The 19,779-nt window shown below is 46.0% G+C and overlaps 2 protein-coding genes across 3 annotated transcripts in view; one reads left to right on the forward strand and one right to left on the reverse strand.

Moving 5' to 3' along the window:
* Positions 1 to 19,779, forward strand: part of LOC132399016 (coronin-7-like) — a 264,124-nt gene that overhangs the window by 88,428 nt on the left and 155,917 nt on the right. The window lies entirely within an intron of this gene.
* LOC132399017 (vasorin-like) overlaps positions 1 to 19,779 on the reverse strand; it is a 60,188-nt gene that overhangs the window by 26,751 nt on the left and 13,658 nt on the right. The window contains exon 1 of one of the 2 annotated variants that reach the window (XM_059978891.1): positions 753 to 984. The exons of the other annotated variant lie outside the window; for it this stretch is intronic. Coding sequence (XP_059834874.1) covers positions 753 to 787 — 35 coding nt within the window. The 5' untranslated portion in view covers positions 788 to 984. Of the gene's footprint in view, positions 1 to 752; positions 985 to 19,779 lie in introns of those variants that run through there. 2 annotated transcript variants of the gene reach the window in all.

Genomic DNA, 19,779 nt, shown 5'->3' on the forward strand with positions numbered 1-19,779 from the left:
TCATATCCTGCTGTATGAACAGTACTGTACCTACAGCTCTGATCAAGGGTAGTGTGGTCTGCCTCACACTGGCCTGGGCTCCAAGGGTTACACAGAACATAGACCATTACAACACAGTACAGGCCCTTCAGCCAGTAGTGTTGTGCTGACTTTTTAAACCTACTCCAGTTCAATCTAACCCTTCCCTCCCACATAGCTCTCTATCCATGTGCCTATCTAAGAGTCTCTTAAATGTCCCAAAAGTATCTGCCTCTACCAAACCCCTGGCAGGGCGTTCCACGCACCCACCGCTCTGTGTGTAAAAAAACTTAACTCTGACATCCCCTCTATACTTTCCTTTAATCACTTTAAAACTATTCTCCCTTGCGTTAGTGATTTCAGCTTTGGGGAAAGAAGTCTTTGTCTGTCCAGTCAATCTATGGCTCTCATCACCGATTACCTTTGTTTTTATTTCATTTTCATATTTATTTTAATTGTGTTGAGGGCTGGGGTTCGTTCATCACTCAAGTTTAGTGCCGCTTAGTTACTGAAGCAGTGTCTCACTGCTGTGAGAGTTAGAGGGCTTGATCTTCAGAATAACGTAGACAGACGGAGAAAGAGAGAGAGGAGAGACTTCCCTTCTCAGCTGGAGGCAATATCCCAGCAAGTTATTTTGTCAGGAGACTTGTTTTCAATTCACTGACCGGGACCCAGGCGCAGAGAGAGAGAGAGAGAGAGAGCGACCGATGGCAGAGACATATCACTAGTCTTACCTTGCTGGCCATGCTGACTGAGGAAAGACGGGCATGCTGTTGTGATGTGTGTGTGTAAGATCTTCCCTCCTGGGACTGGCAGCACGTCTCGGTGCAAGAGTGACACGAGGCTCTCACCCTCTGGATCACGGAACAGCAGACAGCATCACCGTCTCCCTGTGTTGCACCGCAGCACTCACTCCTCCCGCGGTTCAGGCAGAAGCAGTACTAATGAGTGCAGGCTGGGCTTCTCACTCAGAGAGTGGGAGGGAGCTGGAATCACCACTCCTCTCTGACTGGAGCCACGTTAACCTTTTGAATGCCATGTGGCAACGTTTCCATGAAATGTTTTGATATGTGCTGGCTTCTTGAAGAGAGTGACAAATGAGAAGACAAATTCCGTGCGCAGCTTCGTTCGCCCATATTTGAATATTCTGATATTTGACATGTACACAGCATCTGGCATTTAATACCATTAACCTAACCCACAGGCTGCTTGGATCGGCAGAAACAGTTCAAAGTCACACGTTGCTCAGTCCACAGACTCCATATGGGAGTCACTTGGTCTGCAGTATAACCTGGTAGGTCTCAGAAGAAGCTCTGGAATAGTTCAAAAAGTAACTTTTTCAGGAATCAAGATTGTTTAATGTCATTTCCAGTACACAAGTGTAAAGGAAAGTGTTACTCCATATATGATGCAGCACAAAAAAAAGCACAATAAATATAAACACATAAAATACCTTGTATACGTTGATTGTATGAATATAAAGTGACCCCAGGCACAGGAGTGCCTGTACATAAAGTGATACTGACGGGAAATGCTAAAGTACTGGTGGTTGGGGGTGTTCATGAGCCTTGCTGTTTGGGGAAAGGAACTGTTTTTGAAGTTAGTGGTCCTGGTTAGATGCTCCATAGCCTCCTCCCTGATGAGGGTGGGATAAATAGTCCATGAGCAGGGTGGGTCGGATCCTTCCTGATGTTACTGGCCCTCCATCTACTTATTCCACCCCACAGCCTCTTAACTGAATCGTCTACACTTTCTGACTGTCAATACAGTCCAGTTCCAACATACAGGCTACACCGTAGAATAAACACAAGAGATTCTGCAAATGCTGGAAATCTGGAGAAACACACACAAAATGCTGGGACACTTCATTAAGACTCCACTTTCTTATTCCACTTCTGTCCTCTTCCTTTCCAGTCCTGATGAAGGTTCTCGGGTATTCCCTCCAAGATGCTTCCTCACCTGCTGAGTTCCTCCAGTGTTTTGTGTGTGTTGTTCTGTAGAATGATTTAGTTTGTAACATCACTGAACGTTCATGCAGTGAAACTGAATCTCAATCTCCACCTTCTGTCTCTGGTTATCTTGAGTAAATTATCTGCCTTCAACTTCCTCCTGCATTAAGACGCTATTCTGTCAGAAGAGGCATTCCATCGAATCTCTGCAGTATGCTTTATTTCCTTGTTGTGTGGAGCTGAGACTGAGCAATCCAGTTTGTTTGGATTCTGCCCACACCTTGTACATAGGTAGAGGAGTTGAGAATGTACAGCAGTGTATGTAAAAAGGTGATAGGAGTACAGTGATAGCTCAAGTGCAGAGGGAGAGATACAGAAAAGGAACAACAATTCACTGAGTTTTAATAAGAACTAAGAAAGGAATAAACACTAGGCCAACAGAGCAAAACTAACACTAAATTAATACTGTTCCTTTAACAGCATCTGTCTAAATCAATAGTTTTCTTGGACCAAGGTAAGCAGTGAGCTTTGCCATCACTGTTTGTGTCAAGACTTAACAAGGCTGAAATGAAAGGAAGGGGGTTGAATACAATTACAAAGAAACCCAAATTGGCTGGAATGTTTATTCTCACACGAGTGAATGCTGCCTTCTTCCAGCTGCCCCCTGCAAGAGCACCCAGACTCTGTGTTGTGGCAAAAGGACAGGGTCAGGGTAAAAGGGAGACACAGGACACCCATGCCCTGCCATGTGGCATCAGCCAGACCCATCAGAGCAGATGTACCAGTGTGAGGTATCATAGTAGGCAGAACATCGCCTCATGATTGTTTATTAGAGATTGGGGGGAAGTTTTGGCTCACAAACTGTGAGAGAACATCATGAGCTGGCAAGTAGTCTAGCAAACCCTCCTAATGCAGTGTTAGGAGAATCCACTCTGTTGGAGAGGTGGTCTGGATGTTGAGAGGATGTTTCCTATAACGGGGGAGTCTAGGACCAGAGGGCACAGCCTCAGAACAGAGGGACATCCATTTAGAGCAGAGATGAGGAATTTCTTTAGCCAGAGGCTGTGGAGGCCAAGTTATTGGGTGTATTCAAAGCAAAGGTTGATAGGTTCTTGATTTGTCAGGGCGTCAAAGGTTAGGGGAGAAGATGGGAGAATGGGATTAAGTGGGAAAGTAAATCAGCCATGATGGAATGGTGGACAAGACTCAGTGGGCCAAAGGGCCTAATTCTGCTCCTGTGTCTCATGTCCTTATGGAGGAGCTTGCAGTTGAGAGAGCACCACAATTTTGGAAGGACAGAACTGATGGAGAGTCATACGGTGGAGGGGGGGGGGTGATACTGAGAGTGGGTCACACTGTGGTTGGGGCGGTACTGAAGACTTTGGAGCGGCCAGAGGGAGAGCAGACTGGCCTGGGAGATGTTATCATAGTTTGCAGCGGTATGGATGGTGCGGAGGTGACCTCCCTGCCTACCCACTCCTTTTCCCCTTCCCGCCCTGTCTCTGAACTGTTTTTTTTTGACTGCTTGTTGGTGTTCCACTGGGTGTAGAACTGTGTAATATCCCAGCAGTGGTGTTTGAAGTTTTGAATTTCTGACTGCATAGTGGACTGTTATGGTAGGTTGCAGCTCCAAGATGTCGGCACTGCAGTCATATGTGGAGGTTTTGGGCTCAATAGTTATAGCTTATGAAGTCTCTCTCTGCAGTGCGGAGTGTAAGATCTCTGCCCAGGTGATGGCTGATGGCCTGGGCTCCGTGCTAGTTCAAGTGGTCCACCCTGACCAGTCCTACATGGTCCATCCAGGACAGTATACACCTCATCCGGGATCTGATTTACTTGTGCCAAGAGGCTGGTCTGTCAGTTGCCTTTCTCTCCCTTGACCAGGAGAAGGCATTTGACGGGTGAACCATCAGTGCTTTTTTGGGACCCTGCAAGCTTTCAGGCTCAAGCCACATTGCCTGTGCCTGTCTATTGTACAGTGCTGCAGAGTGGCTCGTTAAGGTTAATGGGTCCTTAACAGTGCCCCATGTCAGGATAGCTGAATTCTATTTGTGTAGAGCCTTCCTGTGCCTTTTCTGTAGAAGGTTAATGGGAGGTTGTCCTTTCAGTTTACGCCGATGATATCCTCCTCATCGTCACTGACCTGTTGACTTGCAGAGGATGTGAGACTCAACAGGGTCATCCTCTACAAGGGTCAACTGGGAAAAGTGTGTGGGCCTCTTGGTGGTCAGTGGCAGGTGGACTCCCTATCGGAGGGGTTGAGACCCTTTGTGTGGAGCACCATGCATCTTCTCAACTTGGGGGTGTTCGTGGGCTTGACGGAGGAGACCTGGCCAGTAAACTGGTGGGACTTGGAGACCAAAACCTCTGCCTGGTTGGAGCACTGGTCAGGCCTCCTTCGTGCAATTCAAAACAGGAAAGGGTATTGGTAATAAGTCAGCTGGTCACCTCCATGAAGATGGTAACGGCTGGTTACTTCAGTCCCACCCACTTCTTTTGTCTCCAGGACCCAGAAGATGCTGGTGGACTTATTCGGGGGCAACAGGAGGCATTCGGTCTCTCCTGCGGTCTTGAGTCATCCGATCGTGGGGGGCAGTCAGTCATTGATAGGTATGCGCACCCAGATGGCGTCTCTCCACCTCAGGACCCTGCAGAGGTGCCTGTACAGCGACAACCCTCCGAGATGGCACATGCTGGCGGTTCACTTCTTCTGGTGGACAGCTGTACCTCTTTGAGGGAACTGCCTCGGTTTTACAAGTGCTGTTGAGGGTATGGGGTCTGGTCTCATCCAGACAGAGTGCTCCAGCTGCGAGGGGAACTGGTTCCAGTCCTATCACAATGGATGTCGAGGGTGCTTGAGGAAGTGGGGTGATTCTGGCTGCAACACCCCCTGATGGACTGAACTGGAAGTGCTTGTGGGAGCCAGGTCCCACACAACGTGAGATTCCGTCCTCTTGCACATCTTTCAGTTCCTTACCTCCTCGCTTTGAAGATCTGATTTACTGTCTGGCAGTGGAGGAGGTCCCCAGTGGAAACCTGTTTATGTGAAGGTTCTTTCCCTGTACATTGCAAACCTGGGTGGAAGGCATTACACAGGACAGCACAGTGCAACGGGTTTCTAAGCAGGTTCACAGACACCTGTCCGTACCATGTCCGGGAGGGGTCAGTGCACCGTATGTATGGACACCTGTCCGTACTGTGTCCGGGAGGGGTCAGTGCACCGTATGTATGGACACCTGTCCGTACCGTGTCCGGGAGGGGTCAGTGCACCGTATGTATGGACACCTGTCCGTACTGTGTCCGGGAGGGGTCAGTGCACTCTATATATGGACATACGTCCGTACTGTGTCCGGGAGGGGTCAATGCACTCTATATATGGACATACGTCCGTACTGTGTCCAGGAGGGGTCAGTGCACGGTGTATATATGGACACCTGTCCGTACTGTGTCCGGGAGGGGTCAATGCACTCTATATATGGACATACGTCCATACTGTGTCCAGGAGGGGTCAGTGCACGGTGTATATATGGACACTTGTCCGTACTGTGTCCAGGAGGGGTCAGTGCACGGTGTATATATGGACATCTGTCCGTACTGTGTCCAGGAGGGGTCAGTGCACCGTATATACGGACACCTGTCTGTGTGTGTCCAGGAGGGGTCAGTGTACCGTATATACGGACACCTGTCTGTGTGTGTCCGGGAGGGATCAGTGCACCGTGTCTACACAGAGTGTGTCAGGTTGCAGCCCCTGTTTGAATATCTGAAGGGGCAGCTCAGGTTCTCGTAGCACTTCACCCTGCGTTCCTTACACACGAGCACCCAGTACAGAAAGAGGCGGGTTGCCCGGAGGATCTCGTAGTTGGCTTGCTCCTGGGCCAAAATGGCCATTCATGGGGGTAGGCGACGGTCAGTCAAGAGGTCTGCCTGCCCCTCTTCCAGGTATATGTTTGTACCCAGCTGCCCTTGGAGAGGGAGCACGTGTTCACAAAGAGTACAGTGGGGGATTTCTGAGAATGGTGCCCCCCCCCCCCAGGATTTGACTATTATATAGACAGTAATTATCACATTTTAATTTTAATTTACTCACTGTCTTGTAAATACTTAATGTTTTTATATTTCTTTTGTAAATAAACTTTTGTAGTTCTGTTAAAAGGGGGCAATACTGAGGGGGGAACTCACTGTGGGAATCGCCCACCGGGCAATGTAGCGGTCCACTGCTCCAGTTCCAGACTTTCACATCGTGAGACATAGGAGTGGAATCAGGCCTTTTGGCCCATCGAGTCAGCTCAGCCCTCTCAACCCCCTTCCTTATTGTGGCCTTTGCACATTACTGTTTACCTGCACTGTGCTCTCTCTGTAGCTGTGACATTTCATTCTGCATTCTGTTATTTTTATCCCTTGTGAAATGCTAAACAGAAGCCTTTCACTGTACCTCAGTACATGTGACAATAATAAACCAACTTTAGTATGTACCTTTCTCCTGCTCAGATCACCTGGCCCATTGAGTCAAGGACGTATGTTCAGAAAGGTGCTAAAAAAGCCAATAACACATGAAGGATCCCACCTACCCTGCTCATGGAACTGTCTGTCCCACTGCCAGGGGGGAGGTACGTAGCATCCACACCCGCACTATTATGTGCCGAGTCGTATGACATGGGTGATCATAGCCTTTCTGTGACCATGATTGTTCTTGGCATATTTTTCTACAGAAGTAGTTTGCCATTGCCTTCTGGGCGGTGTCTTTACAAGATGAGTGACCCCAGCTATTATCAATACTCTCAAGAGACTGTCTGCCTGGTGTTGGTGATAGCATAACCAGAACTTGTGATATACACCAGCTGCTCCCATGGCTTCACCTGACCCTGATCAGGGAGTGGAGGGGGTCTAAGCAGGTGTACATCCTGCCCAATGGTGACCTCCAGGCTCGTGGAGGGAAGGAGTGGCTTGCACATATCTCCACCCACCAACTGACACCAGGACCAGCAGTAAGGCTGATCAACACCTGCACCCACTAACTCACCCCTTCACCCTCCAGCCACCACTACTTTATCATTTCCTGTCTGTCACCTTGTGTACAGGCACTCCTGTCCCTTGCATGACTTAATAGACATACAGTCAATCTCTGTATATAAGCTATCTTACGTATTTATATCTGTTGTGTTCTTTATCTTACTGAGTTTTTTGTGCTGCATCAGATCCAGAGTAACAATTATTTTGTCCTCCTTTACACTCGTGTACTGGAAAAGACATTAAACGATATTGAATATATAATCTTGATTCTGCTCCGCATTGGATCGTGGCTGATTCTTTATGTTTCTCAATCCCATTCTCCTGCTGATGTTTACGGATCTCTTACAGGATGTTAGGGATAAATTTGTCCCAGTGAGGAAGATAAAGAATGGTAGGGTGAAGGAACCATGGGTGACAAGTGAAGTGGAAAATCTAGTCATCAAGTGGAAGAAAGCAGCATACATGAGGTTTAGGAAGCAAGGATCAGATGAGTCTATTGAGGAATATAGGGTAGCAAGAAAGGAGCTTAAGAAGGGGCTGAGGAGAGCAAGAAGGGGGCATGAGAAGGCCTTGGCGAGTAGGGTAAAGGAAAACCCCAAGGCATTCTTCAATTATGTGAAAAGCAAAAGGATGACAGGAGTGAAGGTAGGACCAATTAGAGATAAAAGTGGGAAGATGTGCCTGGAGGCTGTGGAAGTGAGCAAGGTCCTCAATGAATACCTCTCTTCGGTATTCACCACTGAGAGGGAACTTGATGACGGTGAGGACAATATGAGTGAGGTTGATGTTCTGGAACATGTTGATATTAAGGGAGAGGAGGTGTTGGGAGTTGTTAAAATACATTAGGACGGATAAGTCCCCGGGGCCTGACAGAATATTCCCCAGGCTGCTCCACGAGGCGAGGTAAGAGACTGCTGAGCCTCTGGCTAGGATCTCTATGTCCTCGTTGTCCATGGGAATGGTACTGGAAGATTGGAGGGAGGCAAATGTTGTCCCCTTGTTCAAAATGGGTAGTAAGGATAGTCCGGGTAATTATAGACCAGTGAGCCTTACGTCTGTGGTGGGAAAACTGCTGGAAAAGATTCTTAGAGATATAATCTATGGGCATTTAGAGAATCATGGTCTGATCAGGGACAGTCAGCATGGCTTTGTCATGGGCAGATCGTGTCTAAAAAGCCTGATAGAGTTCTTTGAGGAGGTGACCAGGCATATAGATGAGGGTAGTGCAGTGGATGTGATCTACATGGATTTTAGTAAGGCATTTGACAAGATTCCACACGATAGGCTTATTCAGAAAGTTAGAAGGCATGGGATCCAGGGAAGTTTGGCCAGGTGGATTCAGAATTGGCTTGCCTGCAGAAGGCACAGGGTCGTGGTGGAGGGAGTACATTCAGATTGGAGGGTTGTGACTGGTGGTGTCCCACAAGGATTGGTTCTGGGACCTCTACTTTTCATGATTTTTATTAACGACCTGGATGTGGGGGTAGAAGGGTGGGTTGGCAAGTTTGCTGACGACGCAAAGGTTGGTGGTGTTGTGGATAGTGTAGAGGAATGTCGAAGATTGCAGAGAGACATTGATAGGATGCAGAAGTGGGCTAAGAAGTGGCAGATGGAGTTCAACCCGGAGAAGTGTGAGGTGGTACACTTTGGAAGGACAAACTCCAAGGCAGAGTACAAAGTAAATGGCGGGATACTTGGGAGTGTGGAGGAGCAGAGGGATCTGGGGGTACATGTCCACAGATCCCTGAAAGTTGACTCACAGGTAGATAGCGTAGTTAAGAAAGCTTATGGGGTGTTAGCTTTCATAAGTGGAGGGATAGAGTTTAAGAGACGCAATGTTATGATGCAGCTCTATAAAACTCTAGTTAGGCCACACCTGGAGTACTGTGTCCAGTTCTGGTCGCCTCACTATAGGAAGGATGTGGAAGCATTGGAAAGGGTACAGAGGAGATTTACCAGGATTCTGCCTGGTTTAGAGAGTATGGATTATGATCAGAGATTAAGGGAGCTAGGGCTTTACTGTTTGGAGAGAAGGAGGATGAGAGGAGACATGATAGAGGTATACAAGATATTAAGAGGAATAGAGTGGACAGCCAGCGTTTCTTCCCCAGGGCAACACTGCTCAATACAGGAGGACGTGGCTTTAAGGTAAGGGGAGGGAAGTTTAAGAGGGATATTAGAGGAAAGTTTTTTACTCAGAGAGTGGTTGGTGTGTGGAATGCACTGCCTGAGTCAGTGCTGGAGGCAGATACACTAGTGAAATTTAAGAGATTACTGGTCAGGTATATGGAGGAATTTAAGGTGGGGGGGGTTATATGAGAGGCAGGGTTTGAGGGTCGGCACAACATTGTGGGCTGAAGGGCCTGTAATGTGCTGTATTATTCTATGTTCTATAACAGACTTGAGCTGGAATCCCATTCTCCTGCCTTCAATATTGGAATTGAACTGGAACTAAGCTGTGTGTGTGAAATAAGGTCTATTATCACTGATGCTTGCTGTGAAATATGTTGCTTTGGAGCAGAAGACATAAAGATTACTATAAGTTACAAAATATAAATTAATAAATAATGCAAAAAAAGTAATAGTGAGCTAGTGTTGAAGGACCTGTGAAATCAGAGAGGGTGGGATCTGAATGCAGAATATTTTCAGCCCACAGGAATGAAATATGCAGAGGAGATTACCTCTCACCCCAGTGACTGGGTGGCTGGGAGGAAGCGCGGGTTCGTGGACAATGAAAGAGCCTTTATTCTTGCTCTCTGATGAGTGAGGTGGGCTGAGCATGGCTAAGCGTGTCAGGCTCTGATGCTTGTGACCTGCTCAGACATAGAACATAGACCAGTACAACAAAGGAACAGGCCCTTCAGCCCACAATGTTGTACTGAACTAACTACATTAGTTCAAATGGCCAACTACACTAATCCCTCTGCCTACTCAATGTCCATGTCCTTCCATTTTCCTCACATTCATGTGCTTATCTAAACATTTCTTTAAAAGGGAGTGGGGGTGGGAATCGGTGGAGATTAGTTGGTGGGGGTGGAGAGCAGTGAGGGTAGATTACTGCAATAATCAGCAAGGGAGGTGGATGTGATTCATGCCAGTTTGCGGTCCTATCGACACGTGGAGGGACTCGAGGGTCCTGTTGCAGTTTCTAGCTACAGATCTGCAGAACTTGGCAAAGCAAAATGCGAGGGAGGTGTGGTTCTGCAGAGGTGTGGTAGGGGAAGCAGATCCAGTCAGGGTATTCAGGGAACCATTCATTCAATATTCTCTGGCCAGGGAGAGCAAAGCTAGGACTATCTCAACCTCAGAAAGGTGGTATCCATCATTAATGACCCTCAGCACCCAGGACACTCCCTCTTCTCACTGTTACCATCAGAGAAGAGGTACAGGAGCCTGAAGGCACACACACACTTTTTTAAGGACAGATTCTTCCCCTCCACCATTAGATTTCTAAACGGACAATGAACCCATGAACACTCCCTCGATACTTTTGCTCTGTTTTACACCGCTGATTTTTTTGTATATTTCTTATTGTAACTTTATGTCTGTACTGCCGCCACTTCACAACATACTGTATGTCAGTGATATTAAACCTGATTCTGAAACCTATCCACCCCCTCACTAAATAGAATTTCTTGTTCTGATACCTTGTAATTTGTAGTATATTTATTATTTCACTGTACTGCTGCCACAAAGCAAGTTTCACGACATTTGTCAGTGATTCTGGTTCAGAGGGCTGAATGGCCTCAGTGATGTAGATTCTTCGGAAACACTGATCTCTCGTCAGTCTTGTACAGCTGCCAGCCACCCGCTCCTGGTTCACTGATGTTTGGAGAGTAGCCAGCCAACTCCTCCAGCTCAACCATCCTGTTTTGTCAAATGAATAGTTGTGCCTGACTGTTTGGCACGTGCAGTCTCTGTTGGGCTGCGGACCAAGATCCGAGCTCACAGGACTACAGCGTGGCTGATGGTAGTTTCTTCGAGTCAGTGAGCCTCAGCTCTCATGGATCTGCCAGGAACCTGGGGACGGCACCTTCTTACAGTGACTAATGTCCATCCCCTTCCAGCCACTGCTTTCACCCACACTCGTTCCTCCACTAGCAGTCTCTGGACGACGTCATTATGAGGAGGCTGGGACCTCTGGATGTCCAAGTTACTTCACAGCCAGTAAGGCGTAGTCATTGTGTGAATCTTCAGAATTCTCTGCCTCCCAGGCTTGGATGCTTGGCTGGTGAGTTCACTGGCTTTTAGGAGACAGGGATTCTGGGGCGAGGGGTTCAGGGCAGAGTGAGTGAGCTCAGTGATCTGCTCGGTAATTGGATAGCAGAGAAGGGAGCCAAATGGGTGAATTCTGCTTCTCATGGGATGCAGAGTAAGATCTCACAAACAACAGTGGGATGTGACCTGATTATCTACCTTCGAGTCATAGAAGCAGGACTTCCAGCCCCACTCCGTGTACCTGTCCACGTGTCCCTCAGTCTCGTACACGCCAGTAAAAAATGTCCCAACCTGCCCAACGCCTCTCTATAACTCAGGACCTTGACTCCCAGCAATATCCTCATAAACCTCTTCTGCACTCTTTCTAGCTAAATTACATCCTTTTCCTATAGCAAGGTACCAAAACTGAACATAATATTTTAAATGCAACCTGCCAACATTCATATAACTGCAACATAACACCCCAGCTCACATACTCAGCATCCTAACTGATGAAGGCCGGTGTGTCAAACATCTTCACCACCCTGTCAACCTGTTACACCACTTCCAGGGAGCCATGTACTTGTACTGCCAGATCCCTCTGTACTACAACAGTCCCCAGCGTCCTACCATTCTCTGTGAAAATCTGCCCTCATTTGTCTTCCCAGAAGACTAAAGAAAGATTTGTCACATGTATATCGAAATGTACAGTGAAATGTATTATTTGCATCAAATCAGATCAGTGAAGATCGTGGCAGGCAGCCTGCAAGTGTTATCATGCTTCTGTAAGTGTCACATCGCATGCCCACAACTTACTACTTCTAACCTGGATGTCGATGGAATGTGGTCACTGGGAAAACATACAACCTCCTTACAGACAATGGCAGGAATTGAACCTCAAATGGTGATTGCTAACCGCTGTGCTACAGTGCTGTCCCACTCTCACCATAACCCTGGATTCCCTCAGCCCTAAGAAAAATGGCCAGCTCTGCTTGAATATATTTTAATGATTTGTCCTCAGCAGTCTTCTGTGGTTGAAAACCCTACAGGCTCTCCATCTCAGCCCAATATGGTTCATCCCTCTCCTTAGACTCTGACCACTTGCTCTGGGAACATTCTACACCTACTCTGTCCACTTCTACTGGAATCTTGGAGGCTTTCATGTGATCTCCTAGAACCATAGAACATTACAGCACAGAAACAGGCCTTATGGCCCTTTTTGGCTGTGCCGAACCATTTTTCTGCCTAGTCCCACTGACCTGCACCCGGCCTATATCCTGCCATAGACCTCTCATCCATGTACCTGTCCAAGTTTTTCTTAAATGTTAAGAGTGAGCCTACATTTACCACCTCATCTGGCAGCTCATTCCACACTCCCACCACTCTCTGTGTGAAGAAGCCCCCCCCCCCAATGCTCCCTTTAAACTTTTCCCCCTTCACCTTAACCCATGTCCTCTGGTTTTTTTCTCCCCTAACCTCAGTGGAAAAAGTCTGCTTGCATTCACTCTATCTATACCCATCATAATCTTATATACCTCTATCAAATCTCCCCTCATTCTCCTACGCTCTAGGGAATAAAGTCCTAACCTATTCAACCTTCCTCTGTAACTCAGTTTCTCAAGTCCCAGCAACACCCTTGTAAACCTTCTCTGCACTCTTTCAACCTTATTAATATCCTTCCTGTAATTCAGTGACCAAAACTGCGCACAATACTCCAAATTCGGCCTCACCCAATGCCTTATACAACCTCACCATAACATTCCAACTCTTATACTCAGTAGTTTGATTTATAAAGGCCAAAGTACCAAAAGCTCTCTTTACAACTCTATCTACCTGTGACACCACTTTTAGAGAATTTAGTATCTGTATTCCCAGATCCCTCTGTTCTACTGCACTCCTCAGTGTCCTACCATTACTTTCTATGTTCTACCTTGGTTTGTCCTTCCAAACTGCAATACCTCACACTTGTCTGCTTGTCTGCATTAAACTCCATCTGCCATTTTTCAGCCCATTTTTCTAGCTGGTTCAAATTTCTTTGCAAGCTTTGAAAACCTTCCTCACTGTCCACTCCACCTCCAATCTTTGTATCATCAGCAAATTTGCTGATCCAATTTACCACATTATCATCCAGATCATTGATATAGATGACAAATAACAATGGACCCAGCACTGATCCCTGTGGCACACCACTAGTCACAGGCCTCCACTCAGAGAAGCAATCCTCCAGTACCACTCTCTGACTTCTCCCATTGAGCCAATGTCTAATCCAGTTTACTACCTCATCATGTATACCTAGCGACTGAATCTTCCTAACTGACCTCCCATGTGGGACCTTGTCAGAGGCCTTGTCCTTGTCCTTGGCCTTGTCCATGTAGACAACATCCACTGCCTTCCCTTCATCCACTTCCCTTGTAACCTCCTCAAAAAACTCTAATAGATTTGTTAAACACGACTTACCATGCACAAAGCTGTGTTGACTCTCCCTAATAAGTCCTTGTTGGATCCTATCTCTTAGTACTCCTTCCAATAATTTACCTACTACCGATATCAAATTTACCAGCCTATAATTTCCCGGATTATTCCCGGAAATGTACACAATGTACGTCCTGAAATGCTTTTGCTTCACAAACATCCACGAAAACAGGAGTGCCCCAAAGAATGAACAACAGTTAAATGTTAGAACCTCAATGTCCCCCACCCCAGTTTCTCCATCCCGCGTGTAAGCGGCAGCAAGTGACCATCCCCCCTACCCCCAGCAGCAAAAAAAGCAGTATCGGCACCAGCACCAAGCACCCAAGCATGAGCAAAGCAACAGCAAAGACAGACTTGCAGTTACTCCAAAGGCTTCACGTTTCACCCGGCATCCAACATACCACAGGTCCTCTCTCTCTCTCTCTAATAAGGGAGAGGGGGTGTCTCCATTTTCCCAGTGAGCGGAGAGACATAATGAACAACTTGCTGGTTTATGATGTTGAAAGTCTGTTACGTCGCTTTTTTCGAGCTCTGTGCCTGAAGACCACAAAGATCCTGGACCTCCAGGCACACAGCAGATATCCCGACTCCCCCAACAACACACGGTTCTCCTGTCGTGACACCGACCCTCAATCCGCCGTCTCCAGAGACCTGAGATCCTGGGGTTCTTCAGAACCCCAAGAGCAGGTCCCATTCCCGCAAAGAACCGTAGTCAGTGTGTAAAATTGAATCTTGTATTCAAGGTTGTTTAATGTTATTTCCAGTATAAAGGAAAATTAAATAATACTTACTGCAGCACAAAAAGCAATAAAATAAAGAACAATAATAAAGAAACACAATAAATATAAATACTTAAGATATCTTATATATGTAGATTGTATGTATGTCCATTAAGTGACACAAGGCACAGGAGTGTCTGTACGTAAGGTAACTAACAGGAAATGATAAAGTAGTGGAGGTGGTGGCTGTTGATCAGCCTTACTGCTTGGGGAAAGTTACTGTTTTTGAGTCTGGTGGGCCTGATGTGGATACTACATGGCCTCCTCCCTGATGAGAGTGAGACAAACAGTCCAGGAGCACGGTGGGTCAGATCCTTTATGCTGTTAATGACCCTTTTCCTGCACCTTATGTATGTCCTTGATTTTTCTTAGGGCCAGAGGGATTGAGGGTTACAGGCGAAGCAGTTTATATAAGGGGTTATGCCATCATTGGGGGGTCCAGAGGAGGTTCACAGGAATTATCCTGGGAATGAAAGGGTTAACATATTTGGAGCGTTTGATGGCTCTGGACTCACTGGAGGTTAGAAGAATGGGGGGTGAATCTCATTGAAACCTTTTGAATATTGAAAGGCTTAGAGTTAGACAGAGTGGATGTGGAGAGGATGTTTCCTACAGCTGAGAAGTCTAGGACCAAAGAGAACAGCCTTAGAAGCAAGGATTTAGAACAGATATGAGGAGGAATTTCTTTAGCCAGAGAGTGGTGAATCTGTGAAATTTATTGCTGGCATTGGTATATTTAAAGCTGAGGGTGATAGATTCTTGATTAGTAAGAGTATCAAAGATTATGGGGAGAAGGCAGGACAATGGGTCCTAACTCACCCACTATGGAATGGTGGAGCAGAGGCGATGGGTTGAACAGCCTAATTCTGCTCCTATGTCTAATAGCCTTAGTGATGCACCACCATGATCACATGGCAGGATGGGGTACTGTAGCAGGGCTGAATGGCCTGTGCCTGCTGTTGCTGACCTGGCCCCTGCTTCTGCTACGTACCTGATCCAGTGAAGGTTCAGTACTGGGTCTGCTTACAGGTCTGGTCAGGCTACATAATCACACTGTGTAACTACTGCCTGTACACACCCTGTAATTTGGGGGAATTAATCAGACACGGCATCTCAGAGTACCTTCTGTTTTCAGCCCACTGTATTGATTTGTACTGAAAGCGCAAATTAAAATTCCCAAGGACTTTACAAAGCTCCTTTTATTGTTAATTATAAGTGGTTACTGGCACTGATCATCAAAACAGCCCCTAGGAAGGTCCACGGGTGCCAAGTCCTCCAGGCCAGCTGGATAAAAACACAGTGACGTCAAGCCTGTTGGGGCGAGTCAGAGTCTTAGTGCACTACAACACAGAAACAGCTTCAGACCATCTAGTCTGTGCTGAACTGTTGTTCTGCCTCGTCCCATCGACCTGCATCTGGACTATAGACCTCACATTCATGTACTTGAAAGTGAACCTGCATCCACCAGTTCCACTGGCAGCTCATTCCACACTCGCACCACCTTCTGAGTGAAGTAGTTCCTTCTCATGGTCCCCTTAAACATTTCACCTTTCATTCATAACCCATGACCTCTAACTCTAGTCTCACTCACCCTAGTGGAAAAAAATCTGCTTGCCTTTACCCTATCAATACTGCTCATAATTTTGTATACCTGTATCAAATCTCCCCTCATTCTCCTGCGCTCCAGGGAATAAAGCCCTAATCTCTTCAACCTTTCCCTATAGCTCAGGTCCTCTAGTCCCAACAACATCCTTGTAAATTTTCTTTGCACACTTTCAATCCTAATGATATCTTTCCTGTGGATAGGTGATCAAAATTACACAGAATGCTGCAAATTAAGCCTTGCCAGTGTCTTATACAACTTTAACATTACATCCCATCTCCTGCACTCAGTACATTGATCTATGATGAATATGCCCATATTATATCTACCTTTTACGCTACTTTGAAGGAATTATGGATCTGCGTTCCCTGATCGCTCTCCTACTGTACTCCTCAGTGCCCTACTGCTCATCATGCAAGTCCTGCCCTAGTTTGTCCTCCCAAAGCGCAACTCCTCACAGTTGTCTACATTAAGTTTCAGCTGCCATTTTTCAGCCCATTTTTCCAGCTGGTCCAGATCCCACTGCAAGCTCTGATAGTCTTCCTTACTGTACTGTTGTATGTTCTGTGTAATCTAAATATGGTTAGATCAAAAAATGGTTAGACCAAGGGCTGAAAAACCATTTGTCCTTGTTCAAACACACGTCCTGATCAGATAAGAACATAAGAGATAGGAGCAGGAGTAGGCCAATCGGCCCCTCAAGCCTGCTCGGCCATTCAACAAGATCACGGCTGATCCAATCTTAACTCTAGTTATCACAGAATTCCACAAGGCAACAGTGCCAACCAACAGGGCACCATGCCGCCCATTTTATTTTATTATTCATCCCACCCAAACCCATGTGATCACCCGGGGGGAAGAAAAAAACGATTTGCCAATTGAGGAGAAAAAATCTGGAAAATTCCTCTCCGACCCATCCAGGCTATCGAAAACTGGTCCAGGAGATCACATGGCTGATCTAAACCCAGCCACATGTCCACTTACCTGCTCGCTCACCATATCCCCTAATGCCATTTTTATCCAGGAAAATGTCTATCTCCGTTTTGAATTTATTGAGTGTAGTAGCTTCCACAGCTCACTGGGGCAGTAAATTCCACAGCCCCACTACCCTCTGAGTGAAGAAATTTCTCCTTATCTCAGTCCTGGGACGGCATCCCCTTATTTTAAGATTATGCCCCCTAGTCCTAGTTTCACCCATCATTGGGAACATTCTCCCCGCATCCACCCGATCAAGCCCCTTCACAATCTTATATGTTTCAATAAGATCGCCTCTCATTCTTCGGAACTCCAATGAGTAGAGTCCCAATCTATTCAACCTCTCATCATACATCAACCCACCCATCCCCGGAATTAACCTAGTGAACCTTCTCTGCACTGCCTCGAGAGCCAGTATGTCCTTTCTTAAATATGGACACCAGAACTGCACGCAGTACTCCAGGTGTGGTCTCACCAATACCCGGTACAACTGCAGTAAGACCTCCCTGTTCTTATACTCCATCCCCCTAGCAATAAAAGCCAGCATTCCATTGGTCTTCTTGACCACCTGCTGCACTTGCATGCTAACTTTTTGTGTTTCCTGCACCAGGACCCCCAGATCCCTTTGCACAGAAGCACTTTCCAGTTTCTCTCCATTTAGATAATAACTTGCTCTATTATTTTTCCTGCCAAAGTGCAAGACCTCACACTTGTCAGTATTATATTTCATCTGCCAAATGTCTGCCCAATCACTCAGCCTATCTATGTCCCCCTGCAGGGTTTCAATGTCCTCCACACTCATTACACTCCCTCCCATCTTTGTGTCATCAGCAAACTTCGATACGTTGCACTTAGTCCCTTTCTCCAAATCATTAATATAGATTGTAAAGAGTTGGGGTCCCAACACCGACCCCTGCGGAACACCACTAGTCACCAACTGCCAGTCTGAGAATAAACCATTTATCCCAACTCTCTGTTTTCTGTTAGAAAGCCAATCCTCCACCCATGCCAGAGTATTACCCCCAATCCCATGATTTTTTACTTTAAGTAATGATCTTTGATGTGGCACCTTGTCAAATGCCTTTTGGAAGTCCAAATACACCACATCCACTGGTTCCCCTTTATCTACCCTTTATGTTATGTCCTCAAAGAACTCCAACAAATTTGTCAAACATGACTTCCCTTTTGTAAAGCCATGCTGACTTTGTCCTATTAAGCTATGTTTATCCAAATGCCCTGTTACTGTTTCCTTAATTATCGATTCCAACATTTTGCCAACCACAGATGTTAGGCTAACTGGCCTATAATTCCCAGCCTTCTGTCTATTGCCCTTTTTAAATAAAGGAGTTACATTAGCATTTTTCCAATCTGCCGGGACCATTGCCGAGTCCAGCGAGTTTTGAAAAATTATCACTAATGCATCCACAATCCCGACCGCCACTTCCCTTAAGACCCTAGGGTGCAAGCCATCCGGTCCAGGGGATTTATCTACCTTCAGTCCCATTAATTTATCAAGTACCATTTCCTTGGTGATTTGAATTGTAGTTAGCTTCTGTCCCCCTAGAGCCCCCTGTTTATCCAGTGTTGGGATATTTTGAGTGTCCTCTACTGTAAAAACTGATACAAAATATTTGTTCAGCGTTTCCGCCATCTCCATGTCCCCTACCATTAATTTCCCGGTCTCATCTTCTAGGGGACCAACATTTACTTTAGCCACCCTTTTTCTTTTTATGTAACTATAAAAACTCTTACTATCTGCTTTTATGTTTTTCGCCAATTTACTTTCATAATCTATCTTCCCCTTCTTAATCAATCTTTTCATTATTTGCTGCTGATCTTTAAAAGCTTCTCGATCTTCAATCTTCCCACTAGATTTAGCTACCTTATATAACTTTCTTTGTAGTCGTATACTTTGCTTTATTTCTTTACTTAGCCACGGATAACTATTTTTTCTTTTACACCCTTTTTTCTTCTGTGGAATATATTTTTCTTGATAGTTGTAAAATAACTCCTTAAATATACACCACTGATCAAGTACCAATCTACCCTTTAATCTATTTTCCCAATCCATCTTAAGCAATTCCGCTCTCATACCATCATAGTCTCCTTTATTTAAGCTCAGTACGCTTGTTTGAGATCCAACCCTCTCATCCTCTAATTGAATATGGAATTCGACCATGTTATGGTCACTCATTCCAAGGGGATCCTTTACTAGGACGTTTTTTATTAGTCCTGTCTCATTACACAGGACTAGATCTAAGACTGCTTGCCCCCTTGTCGGCTCAGTAACATATTGTTCAAGGAACCCATCCCGAATACACTCAATAAACTCTTCTTCAAAGCTGCCGTGTCCGACTTGATTAATCCAGTCAATATGAAAGTTAAAATCCCCCATAATTATAGCTGTTCCCTTATTACAAGCCCCAACTATTTCCTGATTTATGCTCCGACCAACTGAGTTACAGAAGGCACAGCCGCATCCACACTTGAGAAGATTAAGGCATGCAAGGCTCCCCATCCTCATCCTAAACAACTTTCTACAGAAGCACCTTCAAGGGTGTCCTTTCCGGCTGCATCATTGTGTTGTACAAAAGATGCAAAGCTTTGGACCGCAAGTCCTTACAGTAGGTAGTAAGGATCACTGGGGTCTGTCTTCCCTCTATTTGTGACATTGTAGACAAAGGACATGAAGCATTGTTGATGATCCCTACCAGCCATCTCACCATCTCTTTGATCCACTACTGTCAGGAAGGAGGTACAGGTACATTAGGATGAG

This window comes from Hypanus sabinus, chromosome 9 (genome assembly GCF_030144855.1).
Source record: "Hypanus sabinus isolate sHypSab1 chromosome 9, sHypSab1.hap1, whole genome shotgun sequence".
NCBI classification, from domain to species: Eukaryota; Metazoa; Chordata; class Chondrichthyes; order Myliobatiformes; family Dasyatidae; genus Hypanus; species Hypanus sabinus.